We start from the raw sequence: 15,597 nt of genomic DNA, 5'->3' as shown, positions 1-15,597 counted from the left end.
GCCCCATTTCCCTCTCTTCCCCCTCCCAGCTGATAACCCTCCAAATGATCCCCATAACTATGATTCTGTTCCTATTGTGGTTTAGTTGGATTTTGTTTTTATACTTTAGATTCAGTTGTTGATAGTTGTGAATTTGTTGTCATTTTAATCTTCATAATTTTGAACTTGTTTTTCTTCAGTCCCTTTGACATTTCATATAATAATGGCTTGGTGTCGATGAACTCCTTTAGCTTTACCTTGTCTGGGTAGCACTTTATCTGCCCTTCCACTCTAAATGATCACTGTGCTAGATAGGATAATCTTGGTTGTAGGTCCTTGCTTTTCATCACCTTGAATACTTCTTGCCAGTCCCTTCTTCCCTGCAAAGTTTATATTGAGAAATCAGTTGACAGTCTTATAGGCACCCCTTTGTAGGTTACTCTCTGCTTTTCTCTTGCTGATTTTAAGATTCTCCCTTTATCTTGAACCTTTGGCTTTGTAACTATGATGTGTCTTGGTTTGGGCCTCCTTGGGTCTAGCCTTTTTGGGACTCTGTGCTTCCTGGAGTTCTATGTCTGTTTCTTTCACCAAATTTGGGAAGTTTTTCTTTATTATTTTTCACTTAAGCTTTCAATTTCTTGTTCTTCCTCTTCTGGCACACCTATGATTCGGATGTTGATATGTTTAAAGTTGTCCCAGAGTTTCCTAAGCTTCTCCTCATTTTTTTCAATTCTTATTTCCTCGTTCTGTACTGGTTGATTTTTTTCTTCCTTATGTTCCAAATCATTGATTAAAATCTTGGTTTCATTCACTTCATCATTGCTTTTGTGCGAATTTTCTTTCATTTCATTTAGCAAAGCCTTCACTTCTTTCTTTTCTTTCTTTATGCGTCTGCCATACTTAAGTGTATCTGTCAAGCCTGTGACCATCTTTATCACCAGTGTTTTGAACTCTATGTTTGTTACGTTGACTATCTTATCGCTTAGTTCTCCCACTGGATCCTTGATCTGTTCTGTCTTTTGGGCCATACTTCTCTGTCTCCTCATCTTGACAGGCTCCTGTGTTTGTTTGCCTCCGCGTCCTAGGTAGAGCTGTCGCACCTGTTACATTGTAAGGGGCGGGGCCTTAAGTATCGTCATTACAGGGTGTCCCATTTCACCAGGTTGTGGTGCTGTGTATGGGGTAGACATCTGAGGGAACAGTGCCGCTTGCTCAGCACTCACCTGTTTTCCAGGAACTTCTCGCACTTCAATATGGGACTGGCGCCCGTCTATTTGTTGCCCTCTCTGTTGTTCCCATGATGTACGGTACATCTGTGGACGTTCTAGGACTGTCGGGACACTTTAAAGAAGCAGACTGCTGAGAGACCTGCGGTATCTTCCTCTGCCCAAACCCTACTGGTTTGCACAGTCAAAAGCAATCAGGCTTTATTTTCCCCGGTGCTAGGACCATGCATGAGCTGTGGGGTCTGGTCTGGCGCTGGGAGCACTCACCAGGTGTCCCTCCCTACTTTTTAAAAGGTGTGACTGCGCTTTCTGCCAGCCTGCTATTGCCACCACAACACTGCGTCCTCTCCACCCCTCCTACCTGTCTGGATGAGTTTTTCTTCTCTATATCTTTGTAGGACTTCCATACAGCTCGATTTTCTAGAACTTCTGGTTGTCTCTAGTTTTGAATTAGTTGTATGCCTTCTTAGTTGTGGAGGGAGACACAGCCTGTCTGTCTCAGCCTCCATCATGGCCGGAAGTCCTAAAGACAAATTTTAAAGTGGGAAAATTATAAGGTTCTCACCAGTACATTCTAGCATCCATGTTTACATTGACATGATTTAAGTATTGAATAGAAGTTTTTGACTAATTGTAGGAGAGATCAATTCTAATCCCAGTGGTATAATACTGCTCATTATAGTAAAATGTAAGCAATACACCAGAAAACTATTAAAAACAAAAAAATGAAATATCAGACATAGAAGTCTATTTTTTCAACGTTCCTCAAAGAAATGTAAATATATATATATGTACTGATATGTACAATTTTACATATTTGTTACCTTACTATATAATATGGTGTCAGTTTCCTCAGTCAACATGTAAGTGATGAACATATTGCCATGTCAACATAGTACTTTTATGTCTACATAATGTATCATTCTGATCTGTTGTAATTTACCAGAGAATATTCAGTTGAGATACAATGTGTTTTCACATCAATGGTTGACACAAACTATAAACATAATCCAGCATAAATGTTTGCATTTGGTAAAACAGTTTAGGTTACAAAATTATTCTAAAACTTTGTCTCTTTCCTTGCTAGGTGGGTCTTCAAACAACTCTATGATAAAGGCCTTGTTTATAGAGGTGTGAAAGTCATGCCCTTTTCTACTGCGTGCAACACTCCACTTTCCAACTTCGAATCTCACCAGAATTACAAGGTAAATGAGACCTCCTTGGGCATTAAGTTATGTACATGGAAAGTTAAGTTAAATGGTTGTGTTGATCAGGGAAACTAATCCCAGTGTGGAGTGTTACCCTAGCAAGTCTTACCAGTTTATTTTGTTACTGAATGCTGGTAATGTTACTAGTCGTGAATCAAGGCTCTGTTAAAATTAAAAATGAGGGATTACCTTTCCCCGTGAGATTTGCGAATAATGTTTTATGTAATGTGATAGGTTTTGCTTCTTTTGACCATATTTTTGTGACTCACTGGTTTATAAGTTTAGCTCTGCCCTGTTTCCTTCCCGTCACTGTTTCATAAGAGTTGCTGGTTCAGGTGACTTTTTCCCCTCATCTGGGATCTCATAGTTCATTTATTTGTTAATGGTATTAGGGAAAAAAACTGATTGGGGATTGGTGTACAGTATTATGATCTAAAGAATGGAATATCCTATCACTGGTTTGATAGAAGAGTTTAGGCATGTGTGATGTATACAAAATATGTTGCTTTACCTTATCTGAACAGAGAGTGAAGGCAATAAATTTTCTGAAACTGTCTCTGAACTGTCCGTTCTTGTGTCTATATTTAAAAGGTGTTTATATTTCTGAAATTTTATCTAATCCTCTTAGTTTTTAAAGGATGGTGATTTGGGTGGGGTGGAATTCTTAATTTATAGCTGAGATTTTGAAATATTATTAAAACTTACATTTCAGAAGCACTTTTCATCTTATAGAATGCTTTTTCATACATTCAGTTTGATATTTACAAAATCTTCTGAGGTGGGCATGATGATTCTTGTTGTCTCCTAAATAGCCTTCTCTGGTAGTGTTAATAATTCTGTTGTATTTTTTTTTTTAATAAAGTATTTTAAATACATACAAATGTAGAGAATTATATACTAAGCATTTTCTTTTTTTTAACAGTCCCATAGTACCATTTTCACACCTAAACTCATCACCAGTCATTAATTTTAAATACTTTATAATTCTTTTAATTCCTGGATATCAGCAGTGTTTCATAAATATCATACCTTTTGTCCATCAGATATTTTAATTTTGGGTTTTTTTTAGGACCTAAGAAAGATTTAGACATGGTAATAACTGTCTTTTTGTTCCATATAAATCTATAGGTCCCCTTTTCTGTCTTTTTCTTTTTCTTGCAAATTATTGTTTAGGAGACAGGTTTTGTCTTGGAGAGTTTCCACCATATGTGTTTTGGTGCGTCTCCATGGTCTAATTTAACATTTTCTCGGTCCTCTGTACTTTATAGAAATTGGTACTTCGTTGTAGGCAACCATTCCTCGTGGTTTAAGTAACTGTAGCCCCGACCTGACCATGACAAGCCGCCAGCTTTCTGGCTGTGCTTGCCTCTTAAGTCTCAACATAAGGCTGCATGTGGTTGCCATGGGAATTGGATCAAAGGATGCTCATTATGCTCATTATGCTTTAGACTTGCTCTGCTTTCCTTATCAGTAATATAACATAAACAATCTCTAGCAAGGAGTATATGAAACCCTGCATCTGGTCAAGATGTTTTATGGACCCTGACGCAGACTGGTCACTGCGACCCCTGTACTGGTATGTGTAATCTATTACTGTCAAACGCCTAATGGCTATTGACAATTTATGAATTTTATCCTTTTATCTCTCATATGTATCCTCCTCAATAAAAGGCATAAGGGATGAAAGTTTGGCTGCTGCTCTCCACTAGAGAGGCAGTCACCTTCCTTCCCCCAGACATAACAAAGTGTCCTGGGTAAAAGTTTGTTCTGCCATGGTCACGAAGCCTCTGCTGGACAGAGCAACTTCCAACCGAGCCTAGGGTGTGTGTGGCACCTCTGCCATACTTCATTTCTGTATTTATTGTTTTCTTGATGTATGTCATTAATAGAGGTCACTATTTGCCTATGGTTTTAGGGGGTTGGTTAAAATTTATAAACAAGTGTACAAATCTTAAGTGTACCATTTCATGATTTGCAATAAATGGTATCTCTTTTTTGTAAAAATACATAAAATTCTACAGATAACAGTTGTTAAGTTTTGTTTCTTTTGCACTTTGAGGGAATGGAAAGATCCACTATGTATTTTATTGTATCTAGCTTTTCTCAAAATTATGTTTCTGACAGTGATAATGTTACATGTAGTTATGGAACTTTTGTTCTAATTTCTGTGTGAGTGAATATACTGCAATTTATTTACAGCACTTTTCCATTTCCTTGCTTATATCCTGATAAATAACTACTGTTCTGAAGTTGATGTTTCTTTCCCATGCATATTTTTATACCTCTACTATCTACATAAATATCTATAAATACTATTGGCATTGTTCTGCATGTTTTTAAATATCCCCACTGTATCTGCACCTTGTCTATTATACTACACACTATTTTTTAAAGATTCTTTATCTTGATACATATACGTTTAAGTTTATTTTTAACTGCTGTATACTGTTTTATATAACAGATAAGTTATAATTTATTCACTCTTTTGATAGACATTTGAGTGAGTTTCAGAGGCGTATTTCTGAACATTTTTTAATATAAATCCTTATATACTTAATGCTGGGTTTCCTTCGGCACCTAAATTTTTCCGTGTTAGATCTCCATAATAGCTTGTGAGTTCCTAGAATGTTTAAGATTATTCTCTTCCATAAACATCCTCTTATTGGGAAAGAGCAGGCTGTGCAAAATTAAATTGAGTTTTAGGGAAAAGTCCTTCCAATTGTTTCAAAGATAAACCAGCTTGTGGTATATAAAAATATTTATTTGTTATTTGTCTAAATTTTTAGTTTTTAGAAGTCTGGTTAATTGAATTGTTTATGAAGTTAATTCTCTTTGTGAAATATTTGGAAACCATTTAAAGATTTATTGCAGTATCCAAAGGTGATCATTATTGTTTTATTTGGGTTTCCATTTAGAAGGTTTTTTATTTATTGTTTGTTTTTTTGTTTTACAGTAGTCCCTCTCTATATCGCAGTTCACTTATCGCAGCCTCACTGTATCGCGGGATTTTAAAAAATATTATATTTAATTATTTATTGCAGATTTTTCGCTATATCGCCAAATTTTGCGGTACTGTATACATATGTTGTTGAAGTTACGTAGAGTGTAGAATAAATGTAAGGTTCCTACTTCGCCGGGGGGGTGGGGGGGGTCTAGAAGTAATACCCGCGATAAATGAGGGAATACTGGTTTTTTTACATTCATTTCTATACATACTAAAATGTTTTATAACTTAGTGCCTTTTGCCTTATTTTAATAATAAGACCTGTTTTCTGTGACTCCATTTTCTTCTCTACTCCATATAGTTGCACAAAATGAATACAACTGTGAAGCCAAGACCCAGATGAAATAAAAAACCATATCAGCCTATCAGTAGCTCACCCTTCTCATGGTCCCTTAAGTCAGCCATGCGCCCCTCACCCCTACTTCCAACTGCATGGTTTGTTTGCAGATAGATTTTGTGCTATATATAAATGGAGTCATACAATGTGTTTGTGTGTGTGTGTGTGTCTTGCTTCTCTTGCTCAAAATTATGTTTGAAAGTCATCCATGTTACGATTTTGTAGATCACTGTTTTAATTATTGCCTAGTATTTAATTTATCTTAATATTGATGGGCATTTGGGCAATTTTCAGTATGTGGTTCTTACCAGTGGTGCTACCGTGAACATTGTAGAACTGGTCTTTAGATGAAGCATACACTGTACTCATTTCTGTCAGAAACATACCCAGCAAGAGTGGAATAGAATCAGAATCTATACTTGGAGTTCTGGCCAGGATGGAGGCGTAGACAGACAGGCAGTGACTCCCTCCACAACTAAGAAGGAATACAACTACCTCAAAACTAAACAACCAGAGATTCCAGAAAATCAAACTACAGGGAAATTGAGGAAACAAAGGTATAAAGAAGAAATACTCATCCAGACAGGTAGGAGGGACGGAGCTGGGGCAGAGAGAATGCGGTGTGGTGGTGGCAGCAGCGGCAGGCTGGCAGAAACTGCAGTCACATGTTTTAAAAAGTCGGGAGGCACACCTGGGGATGATTCCCAGCTCCTCACCGGACCTTGCAGCTCACGGTCCCAGCACTGGGGAAAATCAAGCCTCATTGCTTCTGACTGTGCAAACCACTGGGGGTTCAGGCGGAGGCAGAAACTTCCGGTCTCTCTGCAGACTCTACTTGTTCGCAGGGACCCACAGTCCTAGAACACTCACAGACCCACCCACTCTGGGAAGGACGACCATGGCAGCAGCTAGAGAGGCGCCAGTCCGGCGCAGAAGCGGGAGAAGTGCCTGAAAAGGGGGCGAGTGCTTGGCAGGCGGCATTGTTCCCTCTCGGACATCTCCCCCACATACAGCACCACAATGTGGTGAAACAGGTCACCCTGTACTGATGAATCCCTAAGTCTCGGCTCCTTATAACTTAACAGGAGCGACAGCTCTACCTGGGACGCGGAAGCGAACAAACACAGGAGCCTGTCAGAATGATGAGAGAGAGAAGTATGGCCCAAAAGGGGAAACAGATCAAGGTTCCATTGGGAGAACTAAGCAACGAGTAGATATCAAGTCTCACAGATGAGGAGATAACCTAACAGACGCAGAATTGAAAACACTGGTGATAAACATGCTCACAGGCTTGACAGATATGCTTGAGTACCACAAACACATAAGAGGAGAAGTGAAGGCTATGCTAAGTGAAACGAAGGAAAATCCACACAAAACCAATGGTGAAGGGAAGGAAACGGAGGTTCAAGTCAATGATTTGGAACATAAGGAAGAAAAAAACAGTCAACCAGTGCAGAAGGAGGAAGCTAGAATTGGAAAAAATTAGGAAAACTTCCCAAATTTTGCAAAGGAGATGGACATACAGGTCTGGGAAGCACGGAGGGTACCGGGCGAGCTGGACCCAGAGGAGACCACACCAGGTCACATCATGATTGAGATGCCAAAGGTGAAAGATAAAGAGAGAGTCCTAGGGGCAGCAAGAAAGAGGTGGATAGTTGCCTACAGTGGGGTGCCTATAGGACTATCAGCTGATTTCTCAGAGGACACTTTGCAGGCAGAAAGGGACTGGCAAGCAGTATTCAATGTGATGAAAGGGAACCTACGACCAGGATTACTCTATCCAGCAAGGCTATCATTTAGAATGGAAGGGCATATGAAGTGCTTTCCAAGCAAGGTAAAGCTAAAGGAGTTCATCATCACCAAGCCATTATTATATGAAATATCAAAGGAACTCATTTTAAAAAAAAAGATCAAAACTATGAACACTAAAATGACAACAAACTTACAACTATCAACAACTGAATCTAAAAAATAAAATCCAGCTAAGCAAACCAGAATAGGAACAGAATCATAGGTACGGGGGTCATTTGGAGGGTTATTAGCTGGGAGGGAAGAGGGGGAGAAATGGGGATATGGTGCAGGGATTAAGCATAATCAGTTGGTACAAAATAGATGGGGATGTTAAGAATAATATAGGAAAGGGTTAAACCAAGGAACTTATATGCATGACCCATGGACATGACTAAGGGAGATGGGACTGCTGGAGGGAAGGGGGGGTACTGGGTAGAGGGGAGCAAAGAGGGAAAAAATTGGAACTACTCTTAACATAATCAATAAAATATACTATAAAAATTAAGTTTTTAAATATATTTTCTTTATGCTGAAAGAAAAAATCTATACTTACACTCAGCTCCAATATACAAGTTGATAAAGTCTTTAAAGGGCCACCTGGTGAATATTTTAGGCTTTGTGAGCCAAATGCTCCTTCTCAAGTACTCAGTTCTGTCAAAACCGTTCTTTACTCTAGAGCTGTATGAAAATATGGCATAGCCATATTTGTCTTGTGGGCTGTGGGTGATGCTTTTCATTGTAACGTATACTGGCATAGAGTGCTCCGAAGTGGTTATACTGATTTATACTCTCACTAGACAGTTCTGAGTACTCCGCATTCTCTAAACACTTGGAATTTTCTGTTTTTTATTTTAACCATTCCGTAACAGAGGGGTCTCCCCAGATTTCTGGGGAGCAGGGAAGAAACCCTGAGAACCAGTACCTCCCCTGCCCCAGTAGGGAGGGGTTTACAGGAAGCGCTTATTGCAACTTGGGATTCAAACAGGAGCTTGGATGTGATTAGCAACCATGTCCTGGAACAACTGTAAACAAAGGCAACAGGGCTTCAGCGAGTCTGGGCGAGATGTGTGGGTTGAATTCCCCTTTTCAGGCCAAGAGGCTTGTGCTCCTGTTGTACGGCTGGGAACCTTCTGCCCCTTTCTGCGAAATGGCGGTCTGAAGAGGGGCAAAGACACTGGGGGATTGACAAACATGGCAGACTTAGAGCACATTGGTTGAAAAGCCCAATGCCCCATTGGGCATGGGTTTGTGGGCTCTCTCTTCCTTGCCTCATGCACCTGATTGGGGCGGGGCATGGGAGCTGCTTGTAGGATAGGCAAATGAAGGCCCCACTCATGGGTTTTCGCTCTGTGCTGCAGGGGTCTGGGACTGAGCCCCTGCTCTCACACTGAGGATGGCACATGGAAGTGAGGGACAGGAACACTCACCTGCCCTGGGGCGAAAATAACTGTTGGGTGCAGGGGCACCATAGGAGCTCCCCTTGCACAGCTGGTTGGCGTGATCTGTCAGTGCGCCTCAGGCCCGGAGGGGAGAGAAGAAGCTGCGCGAGACAGTGACAACTCTGGAACCCTCAAGTGTGCACTCCAGAGACAGAGCCTGAAAGCTAGAGCAACAGAGAGCTATTAGGAGTAGCCTCCTTTTCATCCAGAAGGACAGATAAACATGATGGGGAACTTCTGGGCATGGATTTGGACTTTTGTATTTCTGGGAATGAAAGAATTTCTGTGTTTTGTGGAAGATGTTGTTCTGGAGCAGGGTCCCAGCCCCACCAAATTGGGTACCTGTTAATAAAAACCTCTTTTCTTCATCTATTTATGTGTTAATCCTTGCTCACAACTGCAGGTGGCTAGACCCCAAGCTGCTTGGTTACAATTCTATGATTGTGTATTGGTTTACCACTAAGGTGGTTTTTTTCCTTATTAGTTGAATTGTTACTACAACCAAGTTCAAGCTCCTTACCCCTTGCCACTCAACAGCCAGTGATTTGGCTGACAAGGTGTTGGAGCAAGGAAAGCGACTTTATTCAGAAAGCCTGCAAGCCAAAAAGATGGCGGACTAATATCCTAAAGAACCATCTTACAAAGAACAGAATGCAGCCCTGGCTGGGGTGGCTTAGTGGATTGAATGCTAGCATGTGAACTGAAAGGTCGGCTTTCCATTCCCGATTGGGGCACATGCCTGGGTTCTGGGCAGGTCCCTTTCCCTCTCTCTCCAAAGGTAGATAAATAAAATCTTTTTTTTTTTTTTTTTTTTTAAAGGGAAAGTACATAATTCAACCTTTCATGTCAAGAGAAGAGGGAAACAGGAGGGGAAAGAGGTGACTGATAACTGCAGGCATCTGCACGCCAGCAGGGGTCCAAGGAAGACTGAAACTTTCTTTGTCTTAGTCTGTTGACTCTAGTTGATGTGAGTCCATTCAAGTCTTTGATAATCACTTTTGTACATATTTCCCTTATCTCCTTGAGAGAGGCAATTTCTGTTAAGGGACTTTTTTTGTAAAACTTAGGCCATAAGCAGCATTTCTCTAACAATTAGTGTGTATATATGCAAAACTAAGCAGAAACTATTAACCTGTAGGCCATTGGAAGAAAGCAGACTTGAACAAGTTGGAGTCAGAGAAGCCAAGCATTTCATTCTGTTACAGTTTTGACATTAAAATTTCAAGTATATGGTGTTTCGAATGACCATTTTTAGATTTTGGAATAAAGAGTAATTTTTTTCTAAAGTATTTTGTTGACATACCACTTTATGAATGTATTATAAAATAGATCATTGTAACAGTGAAATCTCCATTGTATATATGTCCCTTCTAATACACCTAAAATATTTTATTTGTGACTATAGTCATGCTCCATTTAAGGATCTGTTAGGTGAATTTGTCCTTATGAGAACATCAGGGTGCACTTAACACAAACCTAGATTGTATAGCCTATATATATATACAGCTAGGCTATGTTGTATATAGCCTATTGTTCTGTAGGGGAAGAAAAATAATTTCCCTCTATCCTTCTGGCTTCTTGGCTAAGATATCCCTGTAATAAAAGACAGATTAACAGAAGAAAAACAGAAGTTTCATAGCATATACACCTATACGTGGGAGAAACACAGGAAAACTGAGTGACTTGCCAAAATGCAGAAACTACCACCTTAAGATATAATCTTTTGCTGAAGTCTAGATGTTAGGGGTGGTGGGCGTCTGTTATGGGAAGTTACCAAGAAAATCACAGAGTAAAAGTGAGGCTGCTATGCAGATTTACACAGTTGCCTTCTGTGTTGATAAAAAAGTTTCTGAAGATAAGGTCTTCCTCTTCCTGACACATGGAGAGGAAACAGCCTTACAAATGGAGATTTCCTTTACAAATGTCATTTACAAAGGGTAACTTCTACTTGGTTTTCAGAGCTGCTCGCCTGTCTGTTTCTTTCTTTCTTTTTTTAAGTATATTTTATTGATTATGCTATTATAATTGCTCCAGTTTCTTTTCCCTTTTCTGCCCTCTGTCCATTACCCCCTTCCCTCCAGCAATCTCACAGGTCATGCATATAAGTTCTTTGGCTTTACCTTTCCCTGTAAATTCTTAACATCCCCCTGTCTTATTTTGTACCTACTAATTATGCTTCTTAATTCCTCCACCATTTCCCCTTTTCTCCCTCCCAGTTGATAACCCTCCAAATGATCCCCATACCGATGATTCTGCCTGTTCTGCTTGTTTGCTTAGTTTGGTTTTGTTTTTCTTTTTTAGGTTCTGTTGTTGATAGTTGTGAGTTTGTTGTCATTTTAATATTCATAGTTTTGATCTTTTTTTTTTTTTTTAATGAGTCCCTTTAACATTTCATATAATAATGGCTTCATGATGATGAGTTCCTTTTTCTTTGCCTCGTCTGGGAAGCACTTTATTTCCCCTTCCATTCTAAATGATAGCTTTGCTGGATAGAGTAGTCTTGGTTGTAGGTCCTTGCTTTTTATCACTTTTAATACTTACTGCTAGCCCCTCCAGCCTGCAGGGTTTCTTTTGAGAAATCAGCTGATAGTCTTATAGGAACCCCTTTGTAGGTAACGCTCTCCTTTGCCCTTGCTGCTTTTAAGATTCTCTCTTTATTTAACCTTCAGCATTTTAGTTAGGATGTGTCTTGGTGTGGTCCTCTTTGGGTCTAGCTTGTTTGAGACTCTGTGCTTCATGGACTTGTATATTTATTTCCTTCACCAGATTTGAAAAGTTTTCTATCATTTTTTCAGAAAAGTTTTCAATTTCTTACTCTTCCTCTTTTCCTTCTGGCATCCCTATGATTCAAATGTTGGCACATTTAAAGTTGTCCCAGGGATTCCTAAACCTCTTCTCATTTTTTTCAAATTTTGTTTTTTCCTTCTGTATTTGTCACTGCTTATTTATATTCCAATTCGTTGATTTGAACCCTGGTTTCCTTCCCTTAACCACCAGTTTTGTGTGGGTTTTCTTCATTTTACTTAGAATAGCCTTCATTTCTTCCCTTATGCATTTGTTGTACTTAATCTTGTCTGTTAAGTCTATAAGCATTGTTATCACCAGTGTTTTGAACTCTTCATCTGTTAGGTTGGTTATCTCCTCCTCACTCAATTCTCCCACTGGAACCTTGATCTGTTCTGTCTTTTGGACCATACTTCTCTGTCTCCTCAACTTGACAGGCTCCTGTGTTTGTTTGCCTCTGTGTCTTAGGTAGAGCTGTTGCACCTGTTCTGTTTACAAGGGGCAGAACCTTAGGTATTCATCAGTACGGCGACCTGTTTCACTATGTTGTGGTGCTGTATGTGAGGAGGAGGGGGGTCTGAGAGGAAACAATGCCATTTGCTCAGCACTCGCCCCTTTTCTAAGCCCTTCTCCCAGTTCCTGTATGCAGTTGGGTCCCCTCTAGCTGTTTGGTGATGGATCCCAGAGTAGGTGGGTTTGCAGACATTCTGTGACGATGGGGGCCCTCTAAACGAGCTGAGTCTTCTGAGAGACCAGCAGTTTATTCCTCCACCCCAACCCCTACTGTTTTTCAGAGTCAGAAGCAATGTGGCTTTATTTTCATCAGTGCTGGAATCATGAGATGCCTAGTCTGGTCTGGTGCTGGAATTGCTTCCCAGGTTTCCCTCCCTACTTTTTTTTTTTTTTTTTTTTTTTCAGATTTAATGTGTTTTATTGATTAAAATATTACATTTGTGCCAATTTCCCTTCCCTCTGCTCCCCTCCACCCGGTGGCCCCCCTCCCTCCAGTTGTCCCCCCCTTTTAGATTATGTCCATTAGTTGTGCATACAGTTGCTCCCAATCTCTCTCCGTCTATTCCATTCCCTCCTACCATGATCCCCAATTCCTATATCGTCTCCCTCCCTCTCCCCACTCCCCCTCCCTGTTGACCTCCCCCCAATATGCTTCCCTTACCCACAGTTCCTTTTCCACTCTCGTTGCCTGTTTCGTTTGCCTTTGTTTCATCTCCCTAGCTTCTGTTTTTTAAACCAGTCCCTTTAACATCTCATATAACAGTGGTTTGGATCTAATGAACTCTTTCAGTTTTATTTTGTCCTGGAAACACTTTCTCTGTCCTTCTATTCTGAATGACAATTCCGCTGGATAGAGTATTCGTGGTTGTAGGTTTTGGATTTTCATTACTTTGAATATTTCTTGCCAGTCCCTTCTTGCCTGTAGTGTTTCCCTTGAGAAGTCAGCTGATAGTCTAATTGGGACCCCTTTGTACATAATTCTTTTCTTCTCTCTTGCTGCTTTTAAGATTCTCTCTTTATCCTTAATTTTTGACATTTTGATTATAATGTGTCTTGGCGTGGTTCTCCCTGGGTCCAGTCTCTTGGGAACTCTCCTTGCTTCCTGGACCTGCATGTCTATTCCCTTCCCCAAGTCTGGGAAGTTCTCCTTTATTATATTTTCACTCAATTTTTCAAGTTCTAGTTCATCTTCCTCATTCTCTGGCAAACCAATGATTCTTATGTTGGGCCTTTTATAGCTGTCCCAGAGGTTTCTGATCCTCTCATTGTTGCTTGCCATTTCCTCTCGCTGCATTGGTTGACTGCTTGTTCCTTCTCCATATTCCAGTTTGTTGAAATGAACTCTGGATTCCTCACCATCTGTCTTGTATGTGGTTTTGTTCCTTTCGTTATGAAAGTTTTTCGCTTCTTTCATATCTTTTTCCTGCTCTTTTGTGAATTCTGTAAGCCACCTGATAACAATGGCCCAGAACTGAGCCTCTGACAGGTTTCTTATCTGTTCATCTGTCAGGTTCTCTATCTGCTGTCTGGTGAGTTGTGCCACCGGGATCTCTATATTTGTCTGCCACATTTTGACAGATGCGTTTTGTTTTCCTGGGCTGGCTGTTGGGGGCAGTGCCTGTGTACCCGTCACAAATCAGCAACCGGCCGGCGCCTGCCTGTCCGCGACCTATTTCACAGCCCTGTGGTGCTTTCTGTGGGGGCGGGGGTCCAAGATGGATTCACACAGTTATTCAGCTAGGAGACCGGGATCCGTCCTCCCGCCCCCCTGGGCCTCACTGTTCAAGGCGATGCTGCGGCTGCTCTCCCCAGCGCCGGAGTCGCGCACGCCAGGGGCTTGATTGGAGTCGCGCACGCCAGGGGCTTGATTGCCTCCCGGATTTTTCGCGGCCCCGCCCGCCGCTCCGCAAACAGCTTTGCCTTCTTTAACTCTTACCTGCCCAAATGGCACCGCTGGTTTATAACTTCATATGTTGGGCTTCCGTGTAGTTTTATTTTCTGGAATTTCTAGTTATCCTTTGTTTTGAAGTAGTTGTATTCCTCTATAGTTGTAGAGGAAGACCTAGCGTGTCCATCTAAGCCTCCATCTTGGCCGGAAGTCCCCCTCCCTACTTTTAACATGTATGACTGGGCTTTCAGCCTCAGCCACAGCCACTGTCCCCCCGCCACTGCCACACCGCATTCTCTCCATCCTAACTCTGCCCCTCCTACCTATCTGGATAAGTGTTTTTTCTTTCCTTCTTCATTTGTTGGACTTCCATGCAGTTTGATTTTCTGGAAGTTCTGGGGTTTTTTTTAGTTTTGAGGTAGTTGCAATGCCTTCTCAGTTGTGTGGGAGACGCAGTGTGTCTACCTATGCCTCTGTCTTGGCCAGAACTCTGCTTCTTTCTGCTGTTTCTTAAAGGTAATTGACCTAAAGTAATTCTTATATGAAATAGACATAATTTGGGATGACAAATTCTGTTTCCCAACAGCTCCTAGACTGCAAACCTATATACCATGTTACTATACTGCATATTGTAGGCGATTGCAACACAGTGCTACTAAGACTATGTAACGCATTGCCTCACTACCTTAGGGAAGCTATGACGTTACTAGCCTATCCTATGGGAATTTTTCAGCTCCACTATAATTTTTATGGTACCTACATCATATCTACAGTCCATTGACCAAAGTGCTATTATGCAGTGTGTAATTGTTAAAACTTTTAAAGTATATTAAAATATATATTTGGAATTTCTTACTTGGTATTTTATTTTTATAAATATTGCAAATGGTTTTTTAAAAGCTTGATCTATTTTGAAAATCGATTTATTTAGTTTTTTATGATTAGTTGGTTTTTTTCTGTCCATGTTTGTTATTATGGATTTTGTAAAAGAATACTTTGTCTCATTTTATTTCAGGATGTTCAAGACCCTTCAGTATTTGTAACCTTCCCTTTAGAAGAAGATGAAAATGTATGTTTGGTTGCCTGGACAACTACTCCCTGGACTCTCCCTAGTAACCTTGCCCTCTGTGTTAATCCAAATATGCAATATGTAAAGATTAAAGGTAAATGTGAGCCTGATTAGTTATGATCAGTATGGATAAGATAATTTTAACATTTTGGGAAAGAATGAAAGTCTCATTTCTTTTTGGAGTAAAAATAGAAGTTTTGAATAAGTGTTAAGTTTAATCAGAACAGTAATCTCCAAAAGAGGTTTTTTTGGTTTTTGTTTTCTAATGTGTTAACAATATTCAGACAAATAAATTTGAAGGTCTGATTGGCTTTATTAAGTAAACAGTATACCATGGAGCGACTAGAAAGTAGTGCTAA

General features: G+C 40.3%; 1 protein-coding gene across 4 annotated transcripts in view; it reads left to right on the top strand.

Moving 5' to 3' along the window:
- Positions 1 to 15,597, top strand: part of IARS1 (isoleucyl-tRNA synthetase 1) — a 120,178-nt gene that overhangs the window by 25,223 nt on the left and 79,358 nt on the right. For all 4 annotated transcript variants that reach the window (XM_090273932.1, XM_090273931.1, XM_090273929.1 and 1 more), the window contains exons 6-7: positions 2,293 to 2,410; positions 15,185 to 15,332. In XM_090273932.1, coding sequence (XP_090130058.1) covers positions 2,293 to 2,410; positions 15,185 to 15,332 — 266 coding nt within the window. The remainder of the gene's footprint in view (positions 1 to 2,292; positions 2,411 to 15,184; positions 15,333 to 15,597) is intronic.

Source organism: Furipterus horrens, unplaced genomic scaffold (assembly GCF_987537825.1).
Source record: "Furipterus horrens unplaced genomic scaffold, mFurHor1.1.pri manual_scaffold_4, whole genome shotgun sequence".
Taxonomy (NCBI): Eukaryota; Metazoa; Chordata; class Mammalia; order Chiroptera; family Furipteridae; genus Furipterus; species Furipterus horrens.
The sequence above is the reverse complement of the archived record's forward strand: the minus strand, read 5'-3'. Positions and strand labels throughout refer to the sequence as shown.